This window comes from Gopherus flavomarginatus, chromosome 9 (assembly GCF_025201925.1).
Source record: "Gopherus flavomarginatus isolate rGopFla2 chromosome 9, rGopFla2.mat.asm, whole genome shotgun sequence".
NCBI lineage: Eukaryota > Metazoa > Chordata > Testudines > Testudinidae > Gopherus > Gopherus flavomarginatus.
In genome coordinates, this window is record NC_066625.1 from 59,702,160 (window position 1) to 59,718,944 (window position 16,785).

General features: G+C 41.4%; 1 protein-coding gene across 1 annotated transcript; it reads right to left on the reverse strand.

The window, feature by feature from the left end:
• Positions 1 to 6,086: 6,086 nt before the first annotated feature.
• On the reverse strand, positions 6,087 to 7,555 carry LOC127057859 (C2 calcium-dependent domain-containing protein 4C-like). The gene has a single exon (XM_050967028.1). The coding sequence runs from the start codon at positions 7,553 to 7,555 to the stop codon at positions 6,272 to 6,274; it is 1,284 nt and encodes a 427-aa protein (XP_050822985.1). The 3' UTR covers positions 6,087 to 6,271.
• Positions 7,556 to 16,785: the final 9,230 nt, after the last annotated feature.

The following is a 16,785-nucleotide window of genomic DNA, read 5'->3' on the forward strand; positions in this document are numbered from 1 at the left end:
ATGTGGAGAGAGTGGCAGGATAGTATTTGATCCCCTATTGCTATAATAATTTAATGCCTTCAAGTAATTGTAGGTGAGGATCTACCAGCTAAAAAGAACCAAGGACTCCTTATGCTCTTATCCTAAAGGCAACAGGGAAGGTGATACCGCTAGTTAAATGGGGATTTCCCAGCAGAGAACTCAGATGTACCTATAGTTAGCTTCAAGCATTGTGACAATAAAATGCAGCGAGAACAAGATAAATATTTTCAATAAATGTGCAGAGCAAAAGTGTAAGCATCAACTTCTTCATGTAAGGTTTAGGTCTTTTAATGTTTCAGTACATAACGTATGGCTGTTCCCTTCTGCATGGAATGTTCATAATAAAGATTTCTGGTCAAAGAAGCACCATTCCTATTCCAGTCACATTGAACAAGCCCATGGTTTGGTCACATTGCAACAACAGACCCGGGCAAGGTGTTGTCATCAAAACAGCTTCTATATCAAAAGGTGACAAGTTGTGTTAACATATCTGCAGAGAAATGTAGAACTCCAGAAGTTGTAGAGGGGAAATAATACAGGTAAGCCCTAGAAGTTGTATTGTCAGTGCATTGCATGTGGTATCTGGCAACTTCCCATGGGAGCTCTGTAGATAGGGACAAAAGTGCAATTATTTCTACTTATCTAGTGTTCCTGTCCTCTGCTGCAGTAACATGCTCCAAAGAATAGAGGATTTGCATCTGTCCTCCAATTTTTAGTAGGCAGTGTAGTATAGTCATGTCAGTTGCAGGACATTAGAGAGGTAATATCTTTTATTAAACCAACTTCTGTTGGTGAGATAGATGAGCTTTCGAGCCACACTGAGCAGTTCTGCAGGGCTGGGATCCAAATTTTTTAAGCAGTCCTGGGTTTCATGGCTCTGTCTCATTGCCTGAAAGCCTAAAATAGCCAAAGGTGCATCTCTTTCCAGCTGTACAACATCAACCTATAAAAGTGGCCTGACTTTCAGAGGGCCAATGCTTAGCACTTTCTGAAAACCAGACCCCTTTGAAGGTCATTTAACACATTTGAAAATGTAGGTCCAAAAGTCCAGGGGATGAGATGACTATTTCAACTCTGGCATAAAAGAGGTGATGGGCCTTGGAAGAATACAGGATCCCCAACTGCCATGTAGATCTGAGAGGAAGATGTTCACCTCTTTGATATATGGAGTAAAATGAGAATTGATTTTTGCATCTTGGCAAAAATCAATTATTTATTATTTATTATTACTTATTATTGTGGTGTTTCAGTGAAGGATGCCTTTCCATCTCAGAAAAAAAAAAGATTTCGTTAGCCCAAGACCTATTAAACTCATTGGACACTTTATAAATCAGCAAAGTTGTACTGTAGAACTGAAGTTAAACTCATTGGAATTTGTTGGTGGGGTTGAGTATAATCTGAGTGTCAAAATTATTGTTCAAGTAAAATGAAACAATTTGAACTAACTATAACTATTAACATTTCCAAACTCCATAAAGCCTTGACTAGATTACACTAAAGCTATGTCAATATTTCTGACAAACACTTGCTTTTAGGGGGTTCTGATTCTTTCTGGATGAAACCTGGAGTAGTATTCTACAGGTAACTGAATTCCAAAGGCAAGTAGAAGAAGGCTAAGTAACAGAGATATGAGGGAAGGATCAGGCCTGGAGAGTGAAAGTTGTCATACGTGGATTTTTCACTTGAAGTGCTCAATCTTATAAACTGTTTTCAGTAGATATAAAAGCAAATGATTTCAATGCAGATGTTTCAGGTGAACACTAAAGTATTCAGCAAAAGCAAAGGTGATGTTAGATGATGCCTAGCTCTAATGTTCTAATACCTTACTTGCGGGATAACTATTGCTTATGTTCACACTACAGGTTACCCTCCCCATCCTCGAGAATCCTGGTAAGAACTATACCCAGGATCAGCGTCAGCGCTACAACAGGTTCAGTGATAACATTATTTTTCCCTTGTGGAAACTGAAATATGATAAACTTTGAAATAGGATAAACTTTGAAGGGCAACTTGGAGACCTATTATCACATGAATGGAAACAATCTTGACTGATTTTGAGTTGAAAAAATAAATAAAAGCAGTAGCTGTTACTGTGAGAACCTTTTAATCGAGCTCAGGAAGGAATGTCCTGGGTTATTATGGATTATACCTTCAAACTGCTGGGACTTTTGTTTGACAACTGGGTGAGGGATTTTCTATGTAAGACCTGGATGGTAAACTCACATTACCCACTGCAGCTGAAAGTTTATTCCAGGTATTGACTTAAAGGGTGATCAAAAGGAAGATATTTTCAAGACATTGAATAGCTTTGGTTACAGAAGATATCAAAGCTTCTTTTGGTTTGTAAACTCAGATCAAATTGTGAGGTACACTGATGCTTGCTGTTGCTCTCAGATGGGCTACATATTAAAATTACTAAAAACACAGATCACCACTGAATAATTTTTTGTATGTGATGTTTTGGATGTGTCAGGGTCCAAACAAACTCACAACACTGTTTACTCTTTTTGCCACCAGGGCCTTTGACTTAATATGTATCTTTTTCTCTCCTCTTGAAACTGAAGGATGTAATATAATGGAAATATGAACTTTCCTTGATTGGAATCAAATGATTCATAACATAAAACCAAAAGCAAAACAGAACAATTTGAGAGTGGAAGATGAAATAACATTTGAGTCAAAATATGTGATATTGCTGAGGACCTAGAATTAGTGAAATGAAGATAAATATCTGCCTTTATGTTTGTGCAGATTTTTTTCTCACCCTGTTCACCTATATGTTTTCACATATATAATATGCATTTAGGGATTGACTTTCAGATGAATCTCAGCAAGCGTCTGTTCTTTGTGGGTGCAGTGGCTTATTTGCAAAAGTGTTAGCAGCTTGTTTTCTGATCATTAATATTATATGGCATGTAGTTACTATGTCAAAGAAACAAGGCAACATAATACATCCCCTTAAGCTGTGTTCAGTAACCAGTTTGTGTCATAATATAGCCAAAAGTGCTGACGAACAAAGATGGTGAATCTGGGCTGAAGGAAAGTACTCCTTTGTCTCATGCTCTGAACTAGCCACTTTCTCCAGCCTCATTGGCACAGTGTCTAACTTCGCCCACTCATATCTCTTACTACCATATACTTTGAACATTCCATCTAGGCAGAACGTAACTATGTTATCTTCATAACTCAACAGCACATATTGTTTATCCACATATGTTTCTAGGATTTGAAGATAAGATACTAATGTTCTGCCTAGCTGGAATGTTTGAAATGCATGGTTGTGAAAGCAGTGAGTAGAAAGTTATGATAATGCTGAGAACCACTGCTTTTTACTGTAAGTTTGTATATCTCCAAGGCTGAATGGGAGGGAATGAAGAAATTCTAGAACAAAACTAAGTCTGCTCTGAGATCTCCTTGATAGAGCATGGATTTGATGTTTTCTCTCCCTGTGGGAGTCTATCACGGTGGAGAACAGAAGACAATAAGAATAAAACTATCAATTACATACAAGAGCAGCATTTTTCCTTTTAACTATAGGATGGAAATTCTCTTAGTTATTTGCAGCTAGAAAAGGAAACAGGAGGACAAAAAGATAACTCATAACAACTCCTAAGAAAAATCACTCGTACCCGGTTAAAGGTATGTAAGCAGCCTGTTAAGTGAAAAATGAGGTGGGATAGGTATGATCCTGCTGGAAAGCTCAGTGTAGGCACCACAGCAGTTGCTAGTTCAAAAGGAGAGACGACAAATTGTGGGGAGAATCTGAAGGTCAAATCGGAGACAAGCACCACAGACAACGCTTATAGTCTTTGGAATCCTAGTTTGGGGAAGAACTTGTAACCAAAGGGTGTGGTTCTGATGGGAAAATGAAGAGATACTTGGATTAAATCTGGTATGGGCCAGAAGGATTCACTGTAATTAGTTAATTATTGGAATGGCTAATTGTGTTATAGCCCTAACCTATTCACTATCTATCTAACAGTAAGGGCAACATGTCTGAAGTAAATTACCCTCATTTTTACCTATCTTATATCTTGGCCAGACTCTGTGTAAAGGTGGTTGCTTTCATTCTTAACCCCTGTATGGTTAGAGTCAATCTTGAGGGAATCCACCAGGTGTTAATTACTGAGGTGGTTCTTATACATGCAATGGCAAGAGCCTTTGTGGTTTCTGCTCTGGCTGTCAAGACCACCGATGCAAACACACTTTCGTGTACTGCCACACAGGGTAGATCAGGCTCAGGCTCATGTGAACCAGGATGGAGCCATTTACAAAGCTTAAACATCAAGTGGGCTAATCAAATAATTCTTCAGGGCAGGAACTCAGTAGCACCAGGTTTTCATTGAAAGCCTTTTCCCCCCAGACACACTAGAGAACAAGTATCCAGGTGTCAGAGTTTTATGTGCCTTCTCCAACAAGAGGGTTAGAATGCTGCTGGAAGCATGCTAATGAAGTTAATGGACGACTTTCCCATTCTGATAGATAAAACCTATGATCCTAGATCCCTATAGCCCATACTCAAACTACTGATAGAAGGAATTACCTTCTAGAAGGAATTACCTTTTCTGGAAGCCCTGAAGGCTTGGTAGTATCATATTCAAATAAATATTAAGTACAACCAGGCATTAAACACTTGAGCATGTGAGCATGAACTTTAAAGTAAGAAAGTGGGATTTTTGGAGTTATCAAAAAACTGTCAATACACCAGTTCACCGATGGCACAATTTCCTAGTTAACAGCGATTAAGTTGTGCCACAAATGTTCTCTGCCTTAATTTACAATTAACAATGTACTACAGACTTTCTGTAAACATTTTGCTTATAATGTTAGCCAGTCATGCAGTCCTTACACTGTCAAAATTCCCCATCAGTTACAAATAAATCTAGGTAAAGAAAAATTAAATAGTTCTTCATGAAAATGAGGCACACAGGAACCACACTGAACATACTGTATTAAAATAGTTTTTCTTGGTTAAATGGTAGCAAAAAAATAAACCTGTAAAATATTCCCCTTAAGTTAAATAAAGTGCCATCCCTTTTAGTATCAAATGAGTAAATCATATGAAATTTCTCCTCAGTGCATTTAAATTATTAATAGCTAGGACCCTGCTGTGGTAACTGCAAGTATTAATTGATGTGTATATAAATACTCATGCAGCAGCAGTGAAGCATTGTTGTAAGTAATGTTATAGATTAACAACACGCTCATCCTATAACATGGTACTTAAAGAATTTTCCTGAGCCAAGTTAGATCTTTCAAACATATGACATCTCTTGGGCAGATGAATATGAATTAAGTTGTCATTGACGTGTATGATAAATTGCCTCTAATTCACACATATAAATGTATGTTGCTGCAAACTCCCAAACTATGTCTAAAGTCATGTCCAACACTTAGTACTTCTTGCCTAATTGTGAACAAATGTATTGCTTTTTAAATAGGAAGTTTCTTTCCTCTGTTGAAATGCAGGGTTGGCAAATACATGCAACTAACTTCCATATCAGCAGCAAGGGTAACAAGTCAGTGGTCTAGCATGATAACAAAAACTCATTTTCTGTTAGGCCTGTAAACGTAATGCACAGCAGTGGGGATTTCAAAGGATCCTGCAATTGCTTCTAAATTAAGGTAAAGAGATCCTTTAAGTCCCCTCTATAGCAGAACTTAAATACAGATATGTGGAAAAAAACAAAAACCCTTGCTTAATATCAGCCACTTACACATGATGTACTTGAAAATAAAACTTGGCTTGCCAATTATGATTTGACAATAACATCAATTAATTGTAAAATAGAAAGAGATAACATAAGAAGGGAAAGTAACATAGCCACATAAACAGGGCTGGCGCTTCCATTAGGCGACCCTAGGCGGTCGCCTAGGGTGCTAGGATTCGGGAGGGGGGAGCATTTTGTGCGCTCCCCATGGGAGCTTCTGGTTCCGCTCCTGTCACACAGCCGAAGAAGGATCTTCTGCCGACATGCCGCGGAAAACAGCGGCAGGCAATTGAGCAGCTCAATGACTGCCACTGTCGCCTGCCGCATTTCGGCGGAGGGTCCTTCTTCCGTGGCGCAATGGGAGCAGAACCAGAAGCTCCTGCGCGCCCCGTGGGGAGTGCAAAAAATGCCTCCCCCAGAATTCTGCCTAGGGCGTCAGAAACTCTGGTGCCGCTCCTGCACATAAAATACACATCTTATTCAAAAGTAAATTTACCTAGCTCAAAATAGACTAGACTTATATTGCTTTCCTGTGCCCCTCAGATAGGCACCATACTCAATAAGCACAATTCAATTTTACCTAAAATATAATCTCTCTTCATAGTGGATGCTTTATTAACAGCTTTTATCTTGATTGATCGTCTGTGAAGATCATCCTTAGAAATACCATCAAAGACGAAGTCCTCATTAAAGATGGGATTTCTGCTTCTCTTTATAATAGTGCTTCTTTGTTTCTGAACTTTCCCTGGCACAAGACAGAATGTGATGCAACAATTAATCCTTTTAGGTTCCATAAATACATCATATAAGCCTTCAGCGCTTATCAGACAGAGTCTAAGCCTTCTGCTTTCAGGACAGTAGTCAGAGGACAGTCTCAAGATTCCTCTTCTATCAAGAAATACTGTACGTGCATTTCTAAGTCTCTCTCTGCCATTAGTAAAATCCTGGGGAAAGATGGGTGACTGTGACCCAGAAGAGCTTTGTGTGCTTGAGCACTCGCATAAACTTGCCAAAGACCGCCTATTGGGATTGGAGCTGTTGTCTGTGGAGCTGTCTTCATCTGTGGATAAGGAGTTCTCCCTTAGCATGCTGGATTTGTTTTCCGCCTTTAAAGGCCTGCAGAGCAGTCCCTCTCGGCTCTGGATTGTAAATAAAGAATAGGATCTGGGAAGGAACCTTTTGAGAAGTGAGTAGGTGAAAGAGGAAGAGTCAGTGGAGGAAGCAGTATCATAGTCATAAGTGTCTTGTCTTGGCAGGTGTGGATGCCAAGAAGGGAGTCTGGTGGCAGTAGAGCTGATGATGCTGGAATCTACTCCTTTGTAGCAGATTCTGGAACTTGGAAGCAACAGTAGACAGGACATAGAACAGCTGCATGGGTCACTGTGGAAAATACTCTCTTTTCTTCGGGTATGGGGACTCTCCAGCAAAGTGCAGAATCCATAGGAGGTCTGCACCTTTGGGAAATGGAGCAGGGAAAGTGCTGCCTGTGACTGTGGGTCTGAGTTGGTACTTTCTTCCACTGAAATGAAGTTATTAGCAATTTCAGTTGAGAGGATATGTGGCAGCTGTGTGCTGGGGTTGTGATCAGGTTCACAATGAGGGTACAGGTTGGTCTCTGCAAAGGACTGGATGTGGGAGCTGGGATCCCTTGCAGAATGGGAGCTAATCAGTCTGGATGGGATGCAGAATTCTGGAATCCTGTCTGGGGTTAAGATGTTGGGAGAAGCAACCATTGCCTTCCGGGCTCTATTCCAGAAGCAAACTTCTTCTTTTCCCAACACGATTGGCTCTGAAGCCTTGCTGAGTTTCTCCAAGCACCACATCAGTAACAGTTTGTGAAACACACAGCTATCGTACAGGAGGAGAGAGCTGTCCTAGGGGAAAGGTTGGTCACTGGAACCTGCAACACAGGAAAAGTAAGATGAGGATCATTCACTGCTTTTCATAAAATCCAGCAGCCACTAATGGTCCAGAGGGAGGCAGAATTAAACACTGCATCAGGAGGAACCAGCTACAGACTTCATAGTTAGGGAAGGAGACTTTAAAAAAAAAAAGCCTGAGCGTGATTTTAAATGAACTGAAGCAAAATCACAAATGTAAAGAATTAATGAGAGAGCCTTCCTCTGTAGTGGTGAGACATGACAGGTGCCTCTAGGACAGGGTTCGGCAACCTTTCAGAAGTGCTGTGCCGAGTCTTCATTTATTCACTCTAATTTAAGGTTTCGCATGCCAATAATACATTTTAACCTTTTTAGAAGGTCTTTTTCTATAACTCTATACTATATAACTAAACTATTGTTGTATGTAAAGTAAATAAGGTTTCCAAATGTTAAAGAAGCTTCATTTAAAATTAAATTAAAATGCAGAGTGCCCTGGACTGGTGGCCAGGACCCGGGCAGTGTGAGTGCCACTGAAAATCAGCTCGCATGCCGCCTTCGGCACCTATGCCATAGGTTGACTACCCCTGCTCTAAGAGTTTAGGTCAGTTTTCCTGAACCACTAACTTGGTTGACGGACTTTTCTTTTTCCAAAATGGGCACCAATCACTTGGCTGCTAAAAATGGTGTTTAACAAATACTAACACTTAAAAGCTTTTGCCTTTTTAATTTATAAGAAGAAGTAAACACCCCACTTGACTTCCAATACACTTAACTTGTATCTTAAAGCATACTAGTCGATATTTTTGATGTGCTGTTTGAAAGGGTGCATGTTGTACAATTTAAGGAGTACCTACCTCTAATTCTTGCAATGCAGTGAGACAGTCCCTGCTAATGCCACTTAGCTGAGACACTGCAGTGGATGTTCAAATTGTAGTTCTGCTGCAGTTCAGCTAGACAACTAGTTCTGCTTTATAAAGGCTGACAGAAGTGGTCAGCAAATCGGACAGAAGACCATCACCAGTGGAGACCTGCTCTCTTTCAGGCAGCACACATCCTCAGTTGCCGCTCTCAGGATGACGTGTTATCTGCCATAGCAACAACCTGCAAGCCCCACCCTCAGACAGGCTTCCAGTGAGTTTACATGCAGGTCAGTTTATCTACTGCTGCAGCTACACAATGTAAGAGCTTCATTCAGAGCCTGTGCATACCCCCTCCTGTGTAATTTCTTTAGGTTTGTTTTTATTTGCTTGCATTTTTAAAAAAGACAATATAACTATGTCTACAGCAAATATAAAAGGAAATATGGTAAAAAGGAGTGGATGTAGTAATGATGATGGTTCCTGCAAAGAATGGTAATTAGATGATCTAAGTGCCTACGGAAAGTAAGAGGAGAGAAATGGCAAGATGACTGGTACTGATGGAACTAGTATCAGAGGGGAGGCTAAATTGCAATAGAGCACAGAATTTCATTGCAGTTGCCAGTGCAAAAAAACTACCTATAAACAGAAATGACACTAATAATCACCCCCGAGATCCAGAATTTAGCCCAGTAGTTTCCAAATTGTGTAAGGAGAGATGGCTGGTTATATTTGTGTTGGTTTTCCACTTAGTATCCAGTTATTAATTTGAATTCAAATCCACTTAAAGGAAAACCCACTAAATACCATTCTAATATTTTCTATCTAAGTAACTGCTGGTCAGCATAGGCACAGGCAGCAATTGCCAAAAGGAGTGTTGGGATTGCAGTGCAAGGGACATTTGCAGTGGAACATCTTGGCAACTTTGCTCCAGCTCACTCTGAACCACACTCTTCTATGAAAGGTCTCTCCAATTTCCAAGGCTGATTAGAGTATGGGGCAGTTGCCATATGGGGTACCATATTTGCTTATGGGTCATGCCAAATGCCGATTCCAGCTGGTCCAACTGCTCCACCACCTTATCTATATGCTTCATAGCACAGTGCCCCTGATAAAGGCAGATTATTCAGGAGTGGCTAAAAACTCCCCAGATAAATCCTAAACAGCAGGCATTATTCCAGAGAGTTAACGTGCTCCAGTGTCAACAAGGCAATCACTCTAAAATATAGTATGCCTTATGAAAAACTGATATCTCCCTGAATTAGGCCATGGTATACTTCCCAAAGGTAGTTGTGGTATCATTGGCCGTACTTCTGCTTGAACTAACAAGTGATAGGTGTCAGAATCTGAATGAGGATTCCCCATGCAGTGAGAAAGGTGTCTGACATTAGCTTGTGGTACATAAGACTATTGAAACGTTAGTGCTGTTGGAAACCATGGACATGTTGCACAGTTCAGGTGCTGCTGGAGCCTTCAGAAACCCACAAAATAGGATTTGCCATGGATATGGGGAGTTCAGTGAAAGTTACCCAGTGGGCTTAATCTCTTCTGATACAAGATTCCCAGTCAGCTGAGGTTGGTCCTGCTTTGAGCAGGGGGTTGGACTAGATGAGCTCATGAGGTCTCTTCCAACCCTAATCTTCTATGAGTCTATGGTCAGTGTCAAACTTGATGATGAACACTAGAAGGTCTGAACCATAAGGTGCTGGGATGCTTGCTTTAGAACTCCCTGACCTGATCATGATTCTTCTCTCTTACTGATTTTACATACTGCAGTCACTGATTGTAATGGAGTTACTGCAGTTTTACACAGACATAAGTGACAAGAGAATCAATCTTAATATCTGCTTAGTAATGTAATATGTATCCATGGCCATGCCAGGTATGCATTGCCAAGAGATAATCTCAGAAAACACTAGGGTGCCTTAGCTCTCTGGAATAATGCCTGCTTCTTAGGATTTATCTGGGGAGTTTTTAGCCACTCCTGAATAATCTGCCTTTCTCTATCAGAAAGGGGCACTGTGCTATGAAGCACAAAGATAAGGTAATGGAGCTGTTGGACCATCTGGAATTGGCATTTGGCATGACCCATAAGCAAGTATGGTACCCAATATGGCAACTGCCCATACTCTAGTCAGCCTTAGAAAATAGAGGTACCTTTCATGGAAGAGTGTGGTTCAGAGTAAGAGCTAAGGTTCCTTCCCCACTCTGGACTTAGAGTACAGATATGAGGACCTGCATGTGAACCCCTAAACTGAATTACCAGCTTAGATTTGGTTTTGCTGTGACCCACTCCCAAATACTAACTCCTTTCCCTCAATAGTCTTGAGAGACTTTTTTACCAAATTTCTGGTGAACACTGATCCAACCCCTTGGATCTTAACACAAGGAGAATCTAACCATTTCTCCCACCAATTTTTGGTGAGTCCAGATCCAATCCCCTTGAATCTTAAAACAAGGAAAAAATAATGAGGTTTTTAAGAAGAAGGCTTTTAATTAAAGAAAGAAAGGTAAAAATTATTTCTGTAAAATCAGGATGGAAAATAATTTTACAGGGTAATTAGATTTATAGAGCCCAGTGGAACCCCCGCTAGCCTTAGGTTTAAAGTTACAGCAAACAGAGGTAAAACTTCTTAGCAAAAAGGAACATTTACAAGTTGAGAAAACAAAGATAAAAATAACACACCTTGCCTGGCTGTTACTTACAAGTTTGAAATATGAAAGACTGGTTCAGAAGATTTGGAGAGCCTGGATTGATGTCTGGTCCCTCTTAGTCCCAAGAGCGAACAACCCCAAAACAAAGAGCACACAAACAAAAGCCTTCCCCACATCAAGATTTGAAAGTATCTTGTCCCCTTATTGGTCCTTTGGGTCAGGTGTCAGCCAGGTTACCTGAGCTTCTTAACCCTTTACAGGCAAAAGGATTTTGGTGTCTCTGGCCAAGAGGGGTTTTATAGTATTGTACACAGGAGGGCTGTTCCCTTCCCTTTTTGTTATGACAGTAAGTTAGAGCAAAGTTGCCAAAATGTCATGGCTCTTTTTTTTTTTTTTTTAGGCGAACCACTTTCTTACCCCATAGTGATACTGTCTAGTTGATCAATGCCTTGAGTAAGGAGGGTCTTTTATGGAGAGATAGAAATCATTCACCTTTTCACTTTAGGTTGGGTGATGCGTGAGACTTATGGAATCTTGCCATCCTTTGTTGGGCTACTTAGAAGGACTGAAGTTCAGCTGATAATTCACTTACTTTGCTAGTCAAGAGTGGAGGCTGTAATTGTGCCATATTCTGCTTTTATCTTTATTCTTTTACTTAAAGGCCTTTAACTGTCTCTATAGCAAATTTTAGCCAATGACAAATCAGTGATCCTTCAAGAAAGAAAGTATTGCCAGAAGCTAAAGGAAACCCAGACTCCTGAACCTGCCCTGAACGTGCCCATTCAGTAGCTCTCCTTATTCAATTAATGCTTGTCCGCAAAACACAGCCCTATCAGTCCCTCTCATTTTTGAATCACTTACAAAGCCTGATCTAGGGCATACTGGTCACAATGGTGTTCATATCCATAGATGACTGGTCCATCATCCAAGTGATTACAAGTGAAAATTTTGTCATGAGAGGTAGAGTCTGGACTTGGGCTAACAGAGGTAGATGACTGTACATTTTACTGTCTGCTTAAAATTAATTCTCACATTCTAATTCTCTGATGACTGATGCATTAATTATGGACACAATGCTCAACACAGTTGTCTCTGATTCTGTCTTCTTAGACTTTCTCTATGACTTGCTCCTTCAGGAACCACAACAGTCATTATTAATTCTTCACTGGCTTCTGAGGATTTTCTACCTGTTTTTATAGGCTATGGTTATCCCTGAACTATCAAAATCACATTGTTCTCAAATACTGACTAATTTTCAGTTGACTCTATTATGTTAATTCATACCCCAAACACCTGGAGCATGTCACCGTGGTTCAGATTGTGCTATATCTTCAGGATCATGTTTTTGAAACACCCTTTTCAAAGAGAGTTTAGAATTGTCTGTTCTACTGAAGCGGCATAATTGAAAGTATTTGACGATCTTTCAGTAGCTAAATCAAATGGCCTTTCATCAGTTCTGGATTTGCTCTGCTTAGCAGTTACGTTTAACAAGATAAACCACAAGATATAATGTTCCTATTAATCCTTCTCAAGGGATTTAAGCCTCCATGCTCCAAGTGTTTTGCTGCTTAGATCTCTAATTACCCATTTCACGTTCTCCACTGGACAAAATTGTAATGATCTTATCCATGTGAATGCCCTTAAAAAGCTGTCTGATGTCCCCTTCTATTTTCTCTTTCTGTTCACTTTCAGTACTCTGTGTTAGTTACCAACACAGTATGGGTGACATTCTCAGCAGTGCAACTGTACAAATGTTCCCTGATGACTTTCAAGTGATGAATCCAGTATTCTGTATTAACACACTATGATCAGAAGCCAGCTTGGGTCCAGCATGCAGTGATGCTTCACAAAAGAGAGTGTTCATAGGAAATCAGCTAATCAGAATATCCTCTGGATTCTAAGAGGGAAGGGCTTCAGCCACAAAGTTGAATTCTAGGTATGAATGCCCAATAGCTGTTAGTGGTAAGGTCTGGAGCTCTGGTTTAAGCCTATGTCCAGTTAAGAACATGAGTGAGTAGTAAAATTCCTACTTGACTCTAACCGCACTGCTGCAGAGCAGCTGGCAGAATGGTCTCTTCTGATTACTTCTTTTCTCTTGACAATCACAGATGGAGCTGCAGAAGAGCCCTCTCCAAAATCTTGGAAATAATATCATGCCCAGAATTATTGCCAAAATCCTGGGAAGTAAAAACACAGATTTAAAGGTAAGAATGAGTCGTCTGTGTACAGAGGCCTTGCTATGTTGGAAACAAGCATTTCAGTATTCAGTTTGTCCTTTTGCTGCCCCAATAAGTCAATATATAGGCGCATCAGTCAGGAGTGCCTATAGGCAAGCACCATTGTGCAAAGGCCTGTATTACTGTCCAAGGTAAAAAAAAAATGTACAACTCATTTCACTATATTAAATTGTTTATAAAAATATGCAGCATTGAAAACAGAAATACTGGTACAAAATAACTTGTTAAAGATCTGTGATACGGGATTGTGACGGGGTCCACTTACCCCACACTAGCCCAGACAGGATTAAGCCCCAGGTATTGACAGCGGAAGTCCCGCCCTCCTGGCAAGACTGGGCATGCTCCAAGTGCTCTAGTAGTATAAAGGGAGGGAGAACAGCTCATTCTGGGTGAGAGGCCACAGGGGAAGGACCTGCCTGGGAAGGTTCTGTGGAGGGCCAGCCACAGCCTCTGACTGCACCAGGAACCGAAGCTGTCCCCGGCCTGCCTGCACCCCAGCAACTGGAGAAAACCCTGGAGACAACCGACCCTGCCGAACACAGATGACCCGACGTCTCATGGGAAACCCCAACACAGACTCTGGTAGGAAGTGACCCAGGGAGGGTGACAGAGTAGTACCTCCTGCCCGGAAAAACTCAGCGTGTTTCGGTAGGACTCCCGCTGAGTCAGTTCTAAGCTGCTATGCCACTGTTAGGGCCCTGGGTCGGGGCCAAGTGGAGTTGGGTGGGCCCAGGCCCCCCTACTGGGGCTGCCACACCCCATAAGGAGCACCCCAGTGCTATAGACTCTGGCCACTAGGCCTCACTGCCCTTCACCAAAGGGCTGCTTTAGGGACTCTGGTCACTAGGCCACGCTGCCCTGCACCGAAGGGTGGCGCTATAGACTCCATCTGCTAGACCATGCTGCCCTGCACTGAAGGGCTGCTTTATAGATTGTGACTGATAGTCCATGCTGCCCTGACCCTAAGGGCGTGGACCGTCACAGCGATCTTAAAGGCTCATAATAAATTGTAGGCTGGCATAACAGTGAGCTGAAAGATTTTAGAAATAGGAGATGTTAGTAGTTGAAATAATTGAAATATGGTTTGACTGGTTAATTTTAATGGGATGAAGGTTTTTTTTCTTACTACCAGGGCTGCTTCCCCCAGGGGAAAGGATTGGGCTCAGACGAGGAAGGAGTCTAGTCTGTGAAAGAAGCTTATTTGAACATCTCTGAGGGTGAGATTTTACCTGTAATAAGTTTATTAATGTATTAGGCTTAGACTTGTGTGGTTTTGCTTTATTTTGTTTGGTGACTTACTTTGTTCTGTCTTGTTATTACTTGAAATCACTTAATCCTACTTTATAGTCTTAATAAAATCACTTTTGTTTATTAATGAATCCGGAGTAAGTGATTAATACCTGGGGGAGCAAAGATCTGTGCATATCTCTCTATCAGTTGTGATGGGGCAAGGCCAGATGGCTACAGTAAAGTACTGAGAAACAGGTATGTTAGCCCCAGGCTAAACAAATCCCTAGTAACCTGGTAACCAAATGGCAGTTGCTCCAGGTTAATCAAGGCACCTGGGGCCAATTAAGATCTTTCTAGAAGGCAGTGGAGATAGCTACTTTATTTAGAACACCTGCAGCCAATCAAGGCAGGCTAATCAGGGCACCTGGGTTTAAAAAGAGCTCACTCCAGGCAGGCAGGGAGGAGCCAGAGGAGAAGGAGTGTGTGTGAGGAGCTGGGAGCAAGAAGCTGAGAGTTAGAGAGTGTACTGCTGGAGGATTGAGGAGGACAAGCATTATAAGACACCAGGAGGAAGGTCCTGTGGTAAGGATAAAGGTGTTTGGAGGAGGCCATGGGGAAGTAGCCCAGGGAGTTGTAGCTGTCATGCAGCTGTTACAGGAGACACTATAGACAGCTGCGATCCATGGGGCCCTGGGCTGGAACCCAGAGTAGAGGGCGGGCCCGGGTTCCTCCCCCTCCAAACCTCCCAACTCCTGATCAGACACAGGAGGAGCTGACTCAGACTGTGGGTTCCACAAGAGGGGAAGATCACTGAGGTGAGCAAATCTGCCAGTAAGTGCAGGACTCACCAAGATAGAGGAGGAACTTTGTCACACAGTGTTATAGAGGGTGAACAATTTTTGAGTTTACCCTGTATAAGCTTTATACAGAGTAAAATGGATTTATTTGGGGTTTGGATCCCATTGGGAACTGGGTGCTGGAGAAAGGTGACCTGCTGAGCAGTTTTTGGCTAAAGTCTGCAGCTTTGGGGGCATGGACCAGACATGGGTCTGTGTTGCAGCAGGCTAGCATGTCTGGCTCAACAAGGCAGGGTTCTGGAGTCCCAAGCTGGCAGGGAAAACGGGATCAGAGGTAATTCCAGCATGTCAGGTGACAGTCCCAACGGGGTCTCTGTGACCGAATTCATCACACTAACATTCTTTTTCCCTGATCTGTTTTCTGTGCCATCTTATTTAAGCTGCATATCTCTCTCTCTCTCTGCTGCAGCAATGCCAAGTGGCTCTGCAGCTCTGACACTGTCATTTGTTTTTCTTTGGCCAGTTTCTAGAACAGTGACTCAACCTTCCAAGTCAGTCTTGTCCAAGATTCTAGGGGTAAAGAAAGAAATCAGATTACTTCTCATTGTGACTTCAACTTAAAACAATAATCATCCTTCCTTAATGCCCCATCTCTCCCTATCATATTGTTCCCAATTATTGGGGCAGAAGACTATTTCAGTCATTAGAAATCAACAACAGCACAGGCATTGTTTACCAGCTAACAATTGCATCATCTTCCAGTTGTGCTGTACTATGGAGTCACACAGCAATACTGCTACTCACACCTTCTTGTCAACTGTTGGAAATGGCCATCCTGATTATCACTACAAAAGTTTTTTGTTTTCTCCTGCTGATAACGGCCCACCTTAATTGATTAGTCTCATTATAGTTGGTATGGCAACTCCCATTTTTTCATGTTCTCTGTGTATAAGTATCTTCCTATTGTATTTTCCACTGCATGCATCCAATGAAGTGGGTTTTTGCCCACGAAAGCTTATGTCCAAATAAATTTGGTAGTCTCTAAGGTGCCACAAGTACTCCTCGTTCTTTTTGCTGATACAGACTAACAGGGCTGCCACTCTGAAACGCTTAATCTTAATCTTAGTTGTCTTTTCAGATTTTAAATAAAGCTGTTAACCAACGAACTAAAACAAACCAAGCAACCAAACAACCCTCTTCTGAAGCATTCCTCATACCCTAATAAATAATATGAACATTTTTATGCCAATGTTCTACTGATAAAGCTGTGGTGTAAATTCTGCATCAGAATAGTATCAGATGATGTTATAATGATTAAGGCTACAGGGCCAGATCTTGGCCCCTGGTATTTACCTTTGTGCTGCAACACAACATATTGCTAATACTCACTTGTCTTT